Source organism: Plutella xylostella, chromosome 23 (genome assembly GCF_932276165.1).
Source record: "Plutella xylostella chromosome 23, ilPluXylo3.1, whole genome shotgun sequence".
Classification (NCBI taxonomy): Eukaryota; Metazoa; Arthropoda; class Insecta; order Lepidoptera; family Plutellidae; genus Plutella; species Plutella xylostella.
This window is the reverse complement of record NC_064003.1, coordinates 643,084-658,001: the sequence shown is the minus strand read 5'-3', so window position 1 is coordinate 658,001 and position 14,918 is coordinate 643,084. Positions and strand designations below refer to the sequence as shown.

The following is a 14,918-nucleotide window of genomic DNA, read 5'->3' as shown; positions in this document are numbered from 1 at the left end:
GCCCCGGTTTGTTTTATATAAGCGGCCTAACGAGGATGGCTGTGACATTTACGGTTTACGTGCCATTTCACTAGGTTTACGGTTAACGTTAGGAATTCCAAATTTGAAAATGATCTTAGCAAAATCGGCGCTGTGCCTAAGTTTGGTCTCGTGTGTTTTGTGCATTGCGTTGCGTAAGTATCTTTGGTGGATTTTTAGAGTAGTTAATAGATAATTATAGTAGTAGGGTTTTTATTTATTACTTAATACTCGTACACCAAAAATTTAATAATGAGGACAACACAAAAGACTATATTTTCTCAAAAGACTAGACTACATTTGACCTAGGACTTGTTATCGGTCATATACTATAATGATGTAATATACGTTTGACACTTAGGTATTACTTTGTACCTTCAGTTAATAGTGATAAAAAATATTGGGACTTAGTGTTTTCCCGCTGAGCTCGATTTTAACACATACTTGTTAAATAATTACCATAAACTAACAATTGTGGTAAGACTTTATATAAAATAACATTAATATAATACGCATTGGTATATACCGTATATAATAAAATTTATGGAAAGCATTTAAACTTAAAATATAGAACAAAACATAATAAGGTATTTTCATTTATGTTCAAGCTCAATTCATTCAAAGACAACCCTTATTTAACCCTTGAATGCTGTTTAATTATAACCGTCTACCGTGAACAGGCATAAAACGGCCTTTTCGGTAAAAGCTTTGTTGAAAGGGTTAAGTGACTCCATTATCACTGAATTTCACAGACATCCAAGTTCAATACGATCTTCTCTCCTGTTATGTTATCTGCATTGTCATTAGGTAAATGATTAAATCCATTTGTGTTTCTTATGTACCATGCATAGGCAAATTAATCTGAAAATATATTTATCTGTCTGTATATTTACACGTATTTTTTTCAAATTATTGATGTATGTAATTCCCTCATAGCTACAAATGCTAAGAGAAACTTTCCAAAATTTGTACCTGTATTGTAAGTAGGTACATATAAACATTTAAAAAGTTGATAAGTAATTTATAATTTTACATAAGATTTACGATTCATTATTTTGTGTCTCACTCATACCTTTCAAACCTATGTCTATATTTTCCAGCGGATTACCTGAAATCCTGCTCAAGAAATGACCCGAACCTCAACGCTTGCGCACTGCAAGTGGCCCAGTCGTCCATCACTCGCTTTGCCCAAGGAGAGGAGAGCCGAGGCCTAGTACCTTTAGACCCTCTGTTTGTACCCGAAATGGTGGTGTATGTGCCCAACGAAAATGGACTGAAAGTGAGATTCCTCGACAACCACTTCACTGGCCTGTCGCAACTGCAGATGCAGGATTTGAAGTGAGACTTTTTTGATCTACATATTTTATTTTCTTACTAGCTGTTCCCGCGAGCTTCGCTTCGCCTTTAAAAGTTTTCCCGTGGAATTCCGGGATAAAAAGTAGCCTATGTTCTTTCCCAGGGTCTAGACCATATGTATACTAAATTTCATTCAAATCCGTTCAGTAGTTTTGGCGTGAAAGAGTAACAGACAGACAGACAGACAGAAAGACAGACAGACACAGTTACTTTCGCATTTATGAAGAGTGACGTCACTGACGTGAATACGGTGTACAAGCTGTCGTTACGTTTGTGAGATTAAAAAATAAAATACGGAGTATTTGATCTTAAAAAGTATATTTATACAATCAACAAAGTATAGTTCAGTACAGAAAGTGTTATCTCACAGTGAAGTGCAGTAATTACGCTGGAATCATAATCTAGCCAAGTGTACAGTGTACTCATTGTGATATTATTGTGGGTAATTCACGTAAACCCCATCGTGTGCGTACCCTACAAGCGAAACACTTGGACCATTCTACTTTATTTATAAAAGTAATACACAGTGCCATCTAGTTCTGACGACATTAACTATTTTGCGCGATCGATAAATAAACATCAGCTGTTGTGTTCTGCCTACATTTCTTATTATCGCCGCACTATGACTAAATGCGGGATGTGTAAGAAATATATTCCGAGGGGCGATATCGCAAAATGTGCGAAATGTGCCAAATGCAGCAGTCCCTACCACCCGTACTGCATCAAGGAGGGCGAGGGCGTAATACCAGTTACTTGGACTTGCCCGGCTTGCAGCAAGGATAAGGCAGTGGAGGCTGCACCTAGCGCCCCCGTGCGCCCTGCCAGCCTTGCGCCCTCAGTAGCCGCCGCGCCCCCCGCGTCCCCCGCGCCCCCCGCCACCTCCGCGCCCCCCGCCACCTCCGCGCCCCCCTCCACCCCCGCTACCCCGTCACCCCGGCGCGGCGCCCCCGAGCTGCTCGAGCTGCCGGAGCCGGTGGCCGCCGACCACCGCCTCAACTCCACCGCCAACGACACCACGGAGGAGTTCAAGGTGGAGCTGGGCCTGGAGATCCGTCTCTTCAGGGAGGCGCTAACCGAGGTGAAGGAGGAGATCCGCCTGTTCCGGAGCGAGGTGATGGAGTTGAAAAGCTCGTTCATCGCCTCGGACCAGAGGCTCACGGAACTTGGCTCTCGGGTTGACATCCTCGAGAAGCGTGTGACGGATGGGACGGGCTCTCGGCTCGAAGCCGTTATTGCGGAGCTACGCCAGGACCTCAATGATAAGGACCAGGAGCTACTGGATAACGATGTGGAGATAACCAACCTCCCTGAGGAGAATGGAGAGAACCCCACTCATATAGTTCTGTCTGTGGCCGTCAAATTAGGAGTCCAAGTGCAGGAGTCCGATATTGTCAGCGCTGAGCGTGTGGGACCCCGAAACCGTTGGCACCAGGTGCCGTCGGGCGAGAGCGGGGCGGGCGCGGGCGCGGGGGCGGGCCGGCCGCGGCCGCTGGTGGTGCGGCTCACGCGCCGCGCGCTCAAGGACCAGCTGATCGCCGCCGCGCGCGTCCGCCGCGGGGCCACTTCAGCCGACCTCGGCCAGTCCTCCGCGCCGCGCCCCTTCTACGTCAACGAACGGCTGACAAAAGTTAACCGCCAGTTATTTCACCAGGTTCGGGAAGTCGGGCGAAGGCAGTCTTGGAGATTTATGTGGACCGAGAAAGGCCGCATTTACGCTCGACAAGGTCAGGACAGTCCCCGGCACTGGATTCGCAAAACAGATGATATTGTTCGCGTGTTTGGTGTCACTTATACACTGTAACATACCTTTTTACCCTCATGAATTGAAAGCCTTTCCTACTGGCCCTTTAAACGCAGTAACATTTGTAAATATGCTTGTTAATTGGATATTGTGTGCCTTAATAAACTTTAACTACCTTTTATGTAACATTTCAAACCTGTTAACGTACAATCTGAAAATAAGTCATTTAAATTACACAACTTTGTTACCTTTGTTTAAGAACTGTTATCGCGTAAACATCTTGGCCTATTCCAATATTTGTTTTTGTTACGAAGTATTGAATGAATCGAACGAACTGAGTATTGAATGTAACAAGGTAAATTACAACTATTACAAGTTAACTTTTATATTTTTTTACCATTGTATTATTTATTCGAGTGTTGGCCTTAGAGTAGTTTGTTGTCCAGCACTGATAACGCTGTTGCCATGCGCGCACCGGGCGTGTTCCGTTTACGTGGTATCTACCTACTCATTATGGTTCTGCAAGGTTGTTTTGTCCGAATATTCTAATATCCCAATTTATCTATCTAAACTATTTTATCTGTTCTTATATGTATTATGTACAAATAACCAGACATTATTAATTATTATAATATTTTCAAACCGACAATATATAATAAACACGATATTTTATTTATTTCTTTGTTTACATGAATGATTAAGCTTAAATTGTTTTCAGTAGGTATTTTCAACGCAGGATCGCTATCAACTGGACAGGATGAGTTTATAGCTACCATGCAACAGTACTCAGCTGACATAATGGCCATTAATGAGACTTGGCTCAGGGAGGGGGGCGATGACTGCGCCCCGGTCGTGCCGGGGTACAAGCTGCGTCACGTGCCGCGGCCGCGCGCCCTGCGAGACCGCGGCGGGGGCGTGGGCTTCTACGTCAGGCACGGCATCAACACGCGCATACGGGCGCATCCCATCTCACCCACCGTCGAGCAAATGTGGCTCAGCTGCACCGTCAACTCGATTAAACTTCTTGTAGGTACCGCCTATAGGCCAGAATGGGTAAAGGTAGACACATTTCTCGATGCGCTAACCGACTCAATTACGTCATTCTCAGGCTATGATCAGTTAATTTTAATGGGAGATTTTAATATCAATCTTCTTGTTCAAAATAATAAAGCTACCTTGTTTAAAGATTTTCTAAGCGTTGTTAACTTAATTCAAAGGGTACAACAACCTACTCATTTTACCTCCAGCAGCCAAACTTTAATAGACGTGGTTTGCACCGATACTGATATTATATCAACTTAACTGTAGATCATATTCCAGCACTGGGTAAACATGCTTTCATAACAGTTGGTCTTAATATAAAAAAACCTAAACCACCGCCGAGATTTATAATTATTCGACCATTAAAAGACATATTATGGGATTACTTTTATAATGACCTAAATAATATGGATTGGGAAAGCGTCACGAGGATGGATAATATAGACTCAATGGTAAACTTATTTAATTCACTGATACTTCAACTGTATGATTTACATGCACCGGAAAAACAAATATGCATCCGGGATCCCGGTTATCCGTGGATCACCGACAACATCAAACACATGATGTTCCTGCGAAACGAAGCTTTTAATCGGTTTAAAAATACAAAATTAGATTCTCACAAAGATTATTACTTAGACTTGAAAAGGCTAGTAAACTCTGCTTTACACAACGAAAAACGCGCCTATTACGAAACCTTCATTAATAAAAATAGCAATAACTCAGCAACTCTTTGGAAAAACCTAAAAAATACCGTACTTCGTAGTCACAAGGATACTGATTTACCATCTCATTTTAACGATCCTGATGCAATTAACAAACATTTTTTAGACCTGCCCTGTAAGGAGAATATTAATTTTGAAGAATTGGCATATTTTGAAACCAATAAATTTTGTGAAAGTATATTTCGTTTAAAAACTGTAAACAAAGAAACCGTTCAAAAGATTATTAATAATCTGAAGTCCAACGCACAAGGCATTGACCGTATTGCTATTAACATGATTTCTCTCACCTTATCACGTACTCTTGACATCATTACATTCATTATAAATTATTCTATCTCGACTTTTACTTTTCCTGAATTATGGAAAATTGCACTCATTAAACCTATCCCGAAAACAACCTGCCCTTCTACATATGGTCAACTAAGACCGATAAGTCTCTTAGCTTGTTTGTCAAAAGTCCTAGAAAAAACTGTTAGTTATCAAATGACACAATACATTGAAAATAATGGCATCCTACCGTCTGTTCAATCTGGCTTCAGGAAATTTCGTAGTACGTCAACCGCTTTACTGGACGTAGTTGATAATATCATCGCATCTCAAGACAGAGGAAAGGGTACCATTCTGACCTTGCTAGATTTCTCACGTGCGTTTGACACCATCAGCGTTCCACGTCTGCTAGCCAAGCTATCTTATTATGGGTTCGATGCCGACACAGTAAGATGGTTCTACAACTACCTCAATCAAAGGTCGCAAATTGTAAAGTTAACTAACAGTAACGGAAAAACCCACAATTCCTTGTCGTATCCAGTTACGAGAGGTGTACCTCAAGGGTCTATCCTTGGACCCCTATTGTTTGTACTTTACGCTGCTGACGTAGTAGAGAGCATAAAAAATTGTAAATTTCATATATATGCTGATGATTTGCAAATATACCTGCCGTGTACTCCAGATGGCACCGTGGACGTTGTCAATAAAATAAATCATGACTTAAATATGATAGTAGAATGGTCCAAGAGGAATTCACTTCTGCTTAATCCAACAAAGTCTAAATTTCTTATTATAGGCTCTAGAAAACAAGTACAGGGTATTAAAGCAATGAACCCCGATATAAAGGTAGCTGGGAAATCTATAGAACAAGTTACTGAAGCTAGAAATCTCGGTATCTGCTTTGATTCCAATCTGCGTTTCGAAAAACATATCCTGTGCTTAGTTTCAAGTTGTTTTTATAGACTAAAAGTCCTGTACCGCATTAGACCTTACATTAATACTGATTTGCGTATAAAACTATGTGAGAGTTTAGTTCTGTCTAAATTAAATTATGCAGATACGGTATATGGACCTTGCCTTTATGCGAAAACACAACGTCTGCTACAGCGGGTACAAAATGCTTGCGCTCGATTCTGTCACGACATCCCCCCCCGGGCACACGTCACTCCCTTCATAAATAACAGTGGATTGTTAAAAATAGCAAGCCGACGGTACCTACATTTTGCATGTTTGTTGTTTGGCATAGTACATAGACACATACCTGAATACCTTTATGATAAACTAAGGTGGTCCCGTGACTTCAATATGTACCGCACGAGAGCCTCTTCATACCTGCTCCTCACTCCTCAGCACAAGACCGCCATATTCAAAGCCTCGTTCTCCTTTAATGCTACTTCCTGTTGGAACCGCCTAGACCCAAGCTTGCGTAACCTGAAATCAGTTGCATCATTTAGGTCAAAGTTAAAGCGAATGCTCCTTTTAAAACAGAAATCGTGTTGGTGAGCCTGGCCATTTAGCAGTAGCGTACTTGTGACTTTAAAAAAAAAAATAATATGTATTTATTATTTGCTTACGTTTTAGTGCGTTACATAATATTTATATACATTTATTTACAATATAGGTATGTGTGATTTACTTACTGGCATTCTCGTCACGACACGTGGAGGGTACTAGTTTCCCACTCAATCCCACGGGATCAGCCCGCCTGTATATGCGTTTATCTTCCACTAGTCTATCTCTTCACCGTCTATCCTTTACATATCATCAGGAATACACTTTTGTTCAGACGAAACGTTAACCTGAAACAAATATAAATTTTTACCTAGGCCTAATGAATGACGCTCCCAAATACAATTTAAATAGTTATTTCGTTTATATTATAAAAAGTAAATTAGGTAGTTATTTGTTAAATGTGTTGTGTAACCTTTGTCTTACCTTTTTCAATTTTCAATATCTGCTATTGAAAAATAGATCTTGTGTGGTGCTAATTGTGTTCCTTTTTCACTCACACTGTATCTATTGTGTTTGTAAAACTATTTCACCGTAGTGTTCAGCCGACGGCACGGGCTGTTCTGAGCGCTGAAACAAGCGAGGCGACCGGTGGGACCGGTGTCGCTCGCCCGCTGAAACGCCGAAGGCACATTTACCCTCATTTAGTATTTTTATTAGTTTATTCTGCATTAGGACCATATTATTGTATACATGCTTGCTTTATATATTATGTGTATGTTTTTATGATTGCTATTATATTTTCCAGTATTGGTATTTAAGTATAAAATTTATGTATAACCGTATACCTATATACAATATATATAATTTTTTTTTTATAAAAGTAGGTCAAATGACAGTCACTCTAGGACGCGACTGAAAACCAGTGCCGCGTCAGGTGGGTGGATGCCACCTCATCTGTAGCGGTGTAAGCTGAGGCGCGGGCCTTTTCGGTGCTGGACAACTCACACCATTATAATTATATATTATTATTATTATTTTTTTTTTTATTATTCCTCATGTTCTTTTGTTTGTTTGTATCACTTTTAATTTTAATTTCGTTTTTTTGTTTTATTTTTTGTGTACTTACTTATGTTATTATTATTTTTTGGTGTGTGGTGCTAGACACCGAATAAATACTTTTTATCTTTATCTATCTTATCTTTATCTTTATAATATTCATTCATATTATGGTGTTTGAAAGAGAGGAAGAGGTAACTGAATGTAAGATCACGATCGAGAACGAAAAAGTGGAGCAAGTGAATGAGTTTGTTTATTTGGGTTGTCTGTTTACGAGGGATGGGAAATGTGAGGGGGATATTGAAAGAAGAGTGAAAGCGGGAAATAAAGTAAATGGGGCCTTGCACTCTTTCATGAGGAGTCAAAACGTGTCTCAAAAGGCTCGTTTGGCTGTTCATGGGGGAGTGTTGGTCCCTACGCTAATGTATGGAAGTGAAAGCTGGGTCTGGCAGAAGAAGAATGAAAGTAGGGTAAATGCTGTTGAGATGCGCTCTCTAAGAAGTATGTGTTGACTGAAACTGAATGATAGGATAAGGAATAGTATTATAAGAGATCGAGTTGGAGTAAAAGAAGACGTAGTGACCAAAATTTAAAAGGGAATGTTGAGATGGTTTGGTCACATTGAAAGGATGGATGAAAGAAGACTGACGAAAGAAATTTATTGTGCGGAGATGTATGGTTATGTCGGTAGAGGACGTCCTAGGCGAAAGTATGTCGACCAGATAGGCGACATACTCAAGAAGAGCCAAATTAGGAGTTTCCGAAACCGACGTGCGTGTATGAAGAGACTTATGAATGTGGAGGAAGCGAAAGAAGTATGTCAGGATCGTGGCACGTGGAGATCCATAGTCTCTGCCTACCCCTCTGGGAGACAGGCGTGAGCATATGTATGTATGTAATATTCATCCTAACTAATATTATAAATGCGAAAGTAACTGTGTCTGTCTGTCTTTCTGTCTGTCTGTCTGTCTGTCTGTCTGTTACTCTTTCACTCCAAAACTACTGAACGGATTAATTAGTTAGTTAGGATTAGGATTAGGATAGGATTAGGATTTCACTACTTTTTTGGGGTACTTAAATGAATTCTTGAGTGAATATGAACACGAAAACTTTCGGTTCGGTGAATCGATGTCCTTGGACAGGAAGAGTGGTAATAAATAATAGTGGATTGATAGGAAAGGTCAAGAACAGAAAGTTGCGTTTTGGCGCTCCTTGGCACATGTCTGCGCCCGGTGCCTAATTTGTTAGGGGCTGATGATGTGGCAGTCACCACAAATCTAGACATAGCGATCTCATAATTATGTCACCACAACACTTGGCTCATGACCTATATCTCGCAACATGTAGTTGTCTGTCTACAGTTATCGGTCCAGCGGACCGGTGGGCGTCCCACGTTGTGGTTGCCAGTTTGTGATATCAATTTAAGACCTCATCTGCCTACAGACTCATTAATTACATAATTAGTCTCATTATCATCCAGTGGGGTAGGCGGTGACTATGTTTCACTTAACACATCTTGACATAGTTTTGTAATCGTGTTTCTAATTGGTCGTAACATGCAAACGTCCATAGTGTAGATAGAGGTACATACTCCTGTTTAATTGTAATGAAGGGACCTTCATTTTAAAATTACAGCCTTTCCAGCCTACAAACGTGGCAAACTATAGGGCGCTTCACAAAAAATACAATGAATTTTATAATACTTGAGCTTCTTGACTGCCAAGTCTAAAGAAGATTTATTTACTTATTTATTTGGGTACATAACTTAACCAAGCTGTATTTATATTAACAGGGTCCTTTAGCGAAACCTTCAGCGTTACTACAACCACTTCACCATCCTGTCGCTTTAATTTTACAAGTGAAACGTGGATGCTGTTGTTGTCATAATATCTCGTCTCGGCATAAAAAAGGCTGTAGCTGACTGTAAAAATAACTCTAGTTCCGTATTTAAACACCCTGTATGTCCTAACGACATCTTTTCACGGACAATTAGCCCGTAGGCTTTTAATTGCTATGAATATTATGACGAAGGGAGCCTGACTCAAAGGGCGTTAAAATAATTAGGCGAGCGCTGCATAAATTATGAATGAATGCTAAAAGGAGTAATGAAGTGAGAAACCCCCAATGATTTTGCAGAATTTAGAAGCAATTTGCCGCAAATCTGAAGACCGGGCCGTGGTTAGAAATTAGCTTTTAAACGCTTGTATTTTTATTAGCTTGTTAAGATTGTAGAATAAAATACAATACATTGAACTTTGTTTGTATTAAAAACGTAAAAACTTGAAAAAAACATAACTAGGTGCAAATGGTGGTCTTATCTCTAAAAGTGATTTTTTCAGACAACCTTTGGATGGAATGGATGGAAATAACTACCTACTAGGCATTTAAGTGCATGCATTCATGTAGTTTTTAAACTAACATAAATATTCTGAATATGTAATGTGTAAATAAAAGACAAAAAAACATTTCTAACCAAAAAGCAATTATTATGATAAGTCTGGCTACAAAAATCTACATAGATTATTTCACTATCTAGCTTGCGAAAAACTTATCTGCGCTTACCACGTCTTTATGTCGTACTAAGTCTCCGTCCCCAGTACATAAACTGTTCACCACCGGATGAATTAGCGGCGTTTTCTTTCAGTAGTATTAAAATTTACAGCTTGCAAGTTTTCAGCAAATTTTCAGCGATACACGCGCCTAGAAACGGCGAACAGTTTGGTTAGACTTTTCACAGCAAACACTTTTGAAGTACAGGAAAGCTCGCGAGCTTGCGACATTAAGCCTAGTTATATGTATACTTGGTTCATGAAAATCATACTACTCAAAAGTATTTTAACGTGAAAGTTTGTAAGCATGTTGTTACTCTTTTTCTAAAAAAACGGCTGAACAAATTTTAATTAAATTTTAGTAATTTTCATCCCGAAGCGTCCGTAGTCGAGCGGGCCTCAGTGATCGTAACTGATCGCTGAGGTTAAGCAACAACTGACACGGTCAGCCATTGGATGTGTGACCAATTTCAAGTGGTGCTTTTCTGGACGCTTTCGTGCTTCGGACGGCACGTTAAGCCGTGGGTCCCGGTTGCTGCTTCGGCAGCAGTCGTTAAGCCTAGTCAGAGGCCTTCGGGCGGTTTGAAAAACATCTGACAGTCGGGTTGCCCACTTACCCGACAACTCTCTCAGCACAAGCTTGCTTGTGTTGGGGTCCACCAACCCGCACTTGGCCAGCGTGGTGGACTAGGCCTAAACCCTTCCTTCATTGGAAGGAGACCCGTGCCCCAGCAGTGGGGACGTAATGGGTCGTGATGATGAATTTTCATCCCGAAATTCCCACGGTAATATTTTAAGGCAAAGTGAAACTTGTGGGAAATCTAGCATTCATATTCTTGTAATACACTCACGTGAAATGAAAAAGTTATGAATGAATTTGGACACCATTTGTTTATTTAATTTAGAGTTTGATCACAATATTTACATTATCAGTTGGTAGAATTTACTGATTCGATAATTTAAAATGTACTTCAATATTGCAGACGGCGTCATTAAGCTCGCCTTTTCCGTTTAGGAGTAAATTTCTGCTATATTCACTGGAACTTTTTCAATGCTCGTGAATGTATGATAAGATTGACTACAAAATAAAAGATGGTGGCTACAGCCATCACTTTCACGAGCGCATAGTTTGTATAGACTTTTCACAGCAAACACTTTTGAAGTAGAGCAAAGCTCGCGATTAAGCTAGTTGATTACTAAATAAAACATAACTGTATTTTCATGTTCTTTTCCAGATTTGACCTGAACAAAAAGGTGATAACGACGGACTGCCTGGTGAACCTGGAGGTGCTCGGCCGCTACGACCTCAGCGGGAAGATACTGGTGGTGCCCATCAAGTCGAACGGCGACTCTACTATTAGATTGAGTGAGTTCTGAGTAATTTTTGTACTACGGGGAGAGTGGATTGAATGAATGAATAAATTTCACGAATTAGCAAAAGTCGTAGGACCAAAATTGTCAGAATGAGCTTGTGATTCACCAGCTTTCGATTTAATGTGTCAGTTTAAAAAACTTATGACTGGCCTCTTCACGTTAATATTAACCTATAGGTGGGCATTTCAAAAAAATCACAGACACAAAAAAAAAAGATTTTTACAGGCGATAACTACCTACTTAGGTATAATTATATGCGTGGATTGTCGAATTTATGAGAGGTTTTCGCTGTACATTTGTACTCACGTGATATGTCGCGAGCCGTATCGCCGTGTATTCTATCTATCTATCTATCTAAATTTACCATTTTCTAGAGAACACCCTCCTCCACATCCGGTTCTGGTACGAGCACGTGGCGGGCCCGGGCGGCGCCGTGCACTGGCGCATCGTGAAGCACGACATCAAGTACGAGGTGGAGAAGGCCACCTTCCGACTGGAGAACCTGCTCAATGATAAGAACATTGGTAAGAGGAGGTTTACTATTTATCAGTGTCTGTGTGTTTGTGTATCTGTTTGTGGTAGCGTAGCTCCCAAACGGCTAAACCGATTTTAATTTTGTTTAACTAGGGTCGTCGGTAATGTTACACTGTGTGTTCTGAGTTAAGTTTCATGAAGATCGGTTCAGCAGAATAAAAGTTATGCGAGTTTTAGTGTTTGGGTTTATGACGTTGGTTAGGTTAGGGTAAAAAGACACTCCGTGTTGAATGTCAGCGCTTTTAAACAGTGCTTAGATTAGGTTAGGAACACACTACGTGTTCAATGTCGGCGCTTTTTAACGTAGGTTAGGTTAAGTTAGGTTAGCAACACACTCCACATCCGCTTCTGGTACGAGCACGTGGCGGGCCCGGGCGGCGCCGTGCACTGGCGCATCGTGAAGCACGACATCAAGTACGAGGTGGAGAAGGCCACCTTCCGACTGGAGAACCTGCTCAATGATAAGAACATTGGTAAGAGAAGGTTTACTATTTATCAGTGTCTGTGTGTGTGTGTATCTGTTTGTAGTTGCGTAGCTCCGAAACGGCTGAACCGATTTTCGTTTTGTTTATTTGCGATGGTAGGTAATGTTACAGCAAGTGTTTTGAGCTATGTTTCATGAAAATCGGTTGAGCGGTTCAAAAGTTATGAGACTTTTAATATGGAATGTCAGGGATTTGTAACGTTGCCGTTGGTTAGGTTAGGTTAGATTTGGAACACACTGCTCCACATCCTGTTTTGGTATTTATTAACTGAAGAAGGAACGGAACAGACTGGTTTTATTTGTCTGATTGAAGTAGTAGGGAGATAATAGAGGAGTGCCCAATATGTGGGCACTATTCTCAACTTTAGCGAAATGAGACTAAAAATATATCATAGTTGTAGAAATTCATTTAATTCCGATTCAGCCAGCCAGATACTGCCAGACAAAAAACTACGTTCGAATAAAAACGTCACTTTTAACTAAATAAACATGAACATTATAAATGTATTTTACATAGTCAGGAGAGGATGCCAAACTAAAACCTACACTTTTAGTTCAAACATTACTCTTACTACACAATAATATAGAGTTCAAAATATTACAAGAGAGTTTCCCATACGCAAAACGCACCAAACAATCGATACCACCGATCCATAGACAAACAACCCAATCTAAATAAAAGCGAACACCAACAAGAGTTAGCGAAACAAACAGAATATTCGTATGGAGTTGAAAATGTAACGATTCGCGAAACGGAAAAGGTGAAACTTGTGGCCTCTCGTGATGTACGGCCTGGGCTTTCAGTTGGCAAAAAGCTCTACATATTTCCGGGTTGTTCCTCAATGATGTGTTTTCCTAATCTTTCGTTAAATAATGTCTTGTTTTCTTTGGAAAGATCTTTACTTTTTTAATCAATGCAAAATTACATTATCTATATAATTATAGCTTATCGTAGTCTTTTTTTCTGCCACTTAAACAGGTGTGTAAATTATTACGAGTGGAAATCATCTATAATCATATTATAAGTACTTAACACCGATACATACATTTACACCAATACACTTTTTTTTAATTTATACATAACATAGTATAAGTAGACGTATTGGGAAAAGCCCGTGCTAATGATTCATAGCTTCACGGGTACATTCACCGCCATGATAACAATAAAAATTGAGCCTGAAAATTTATGATACGGAAGTTATAACTGTATCCGGAAAAATCGCTTGATTCCGACCTGATTTTGGACACGGCCATAGATTTAACGATAACAAAACTTTTTTTATTTGTACACACAATCAGCTAGGTCATAAATATGTACGTAGGTAGTTATATTTTTGCAGCGCCAGCTAAATATTAGGTACTTTTCAAAGCTGTAATCTATCTGAATCATTACAATTATAAGTAACAATTTTTCCCTAAAAATCCCTGAGAAAAACGCATTAACAGAAGAAAACATGCAAAATTCGTAATTAAACGTGTACGTAAATTAGGTAACAACTACACTCACGTGGAATGAAAGAGATTCATCTACCATTGACGTTCCATTATGTCACTGGAAATTTTTCATTGACTCCGGTATGCTCACGAGTGTATTATTATATCCACTTATAAATCACTCTTTTTACTTCCCCCCAGGTGACCAAATCAACCGACTGCTGAACGAGATGTGGCGTGAGATAGTGTCGGAGGTGGGCCCCTCCATCTCCAAGTCACTAGTAGACGCCGTGGTCGAGAACATCCAGGTGCTACTCAGCCAGGTGTCGTATGACGAACTCATGCCGGAATAATTTAGAAGCCTTTCTGAAGGGCTGGCATGGGGCGCAATTAAAATGTGACATCAGTTTTGCATCGCGCTTACTCACACCGCGCAGCCTCAAGAGCGAGTGACGGAGAACTTTTGTCACGTCTTAAATGCAAGCTTCTGCTAGCCCTTCTGGAGAGAGATATTTGTGATGTTATGTGATAAGTTTGGAATAAATGCGTAAGTTTGTATATTTTTTGTGTGTTTAAATGTTTCATGAAACCATTAATTATCCAGTTTGTTAACATGATTATTCAGTACTTAATCTATTATTTTACTGTTAGGTACACGAAAGGAACCTTATCGTGTTACGTACTCATAACTCTTTGTTAATTTTTTTTGGGTTCTAGGCAGTTATCAATTTATTGCTTATATGGCAGGTCAAACCTTTCCCTAGTCTAGCACTAGTGTTTGTCACCAATCAATCAAAATCTGAGGCAAAAAGTGCCAATGTCGCCATAGTGGGTTAGTGCATAACTAAGGATTTTTGGCCCGTCGCAGAACTTCGGTGTTACGCACT

The 14,918-nt window shown here is 40.1% G+C and overlaps 1 protein-coding gene across 1 annotated transcript; it reads left to right on the top strand.

Moving 5' to 3' along the window:
• Positions 1-39: 39 nt before the first annotated feature.
• LOC105380959 (circadian clock-controlled protein daywake-like) lies at positions 40-14,594 on the top strand. Its single transcript, XM_038113605.2, has 5 exons — positions 40-173; positions 1,119-1,356; positions 11,441-11,571; positions 11,954-12,103; positions 14,233-14,594. The coding sequence occupies exons 1-5, from the start codon at positions 110-112 to the stop codon at positions 14,382-14,384; spliced, it is 735 nt and encodes a 244-aa protein (XP_037969533.1). The 5' UTR covers positions 40-109; the 3' UTR covers positions 14,385-14,594.
• The last annotated feature ends 324 nt before the right edge of the window (positions 14,595-14,918 follow it).

Excerpts from the sequence above, each read along its gene's own strand:
- LOC105380959 (XM_038113605.2), top strand. The coding sequence starts at position 110 with ATGATCTTAGCAAAATCGGCGCTGTGCCTAAGTTTGGTCTCGTGTGTT. Across the intron at positions 1,357-11,440 it reads CTGCAGATGCAGGATTTGAA|ATTTGACCTGAACAAAAAGG; the intron begins GTGAGACTTTTT and ends GTTCTTTTCCAG. Across the intron at positions 12,104-14,232 it reads GCTCAATGATAAGAACATTG|GTGACCAAATCAACCGACTG; the intron begins GTAAGAGGAGGT and ends ACTTCCCCCCAG.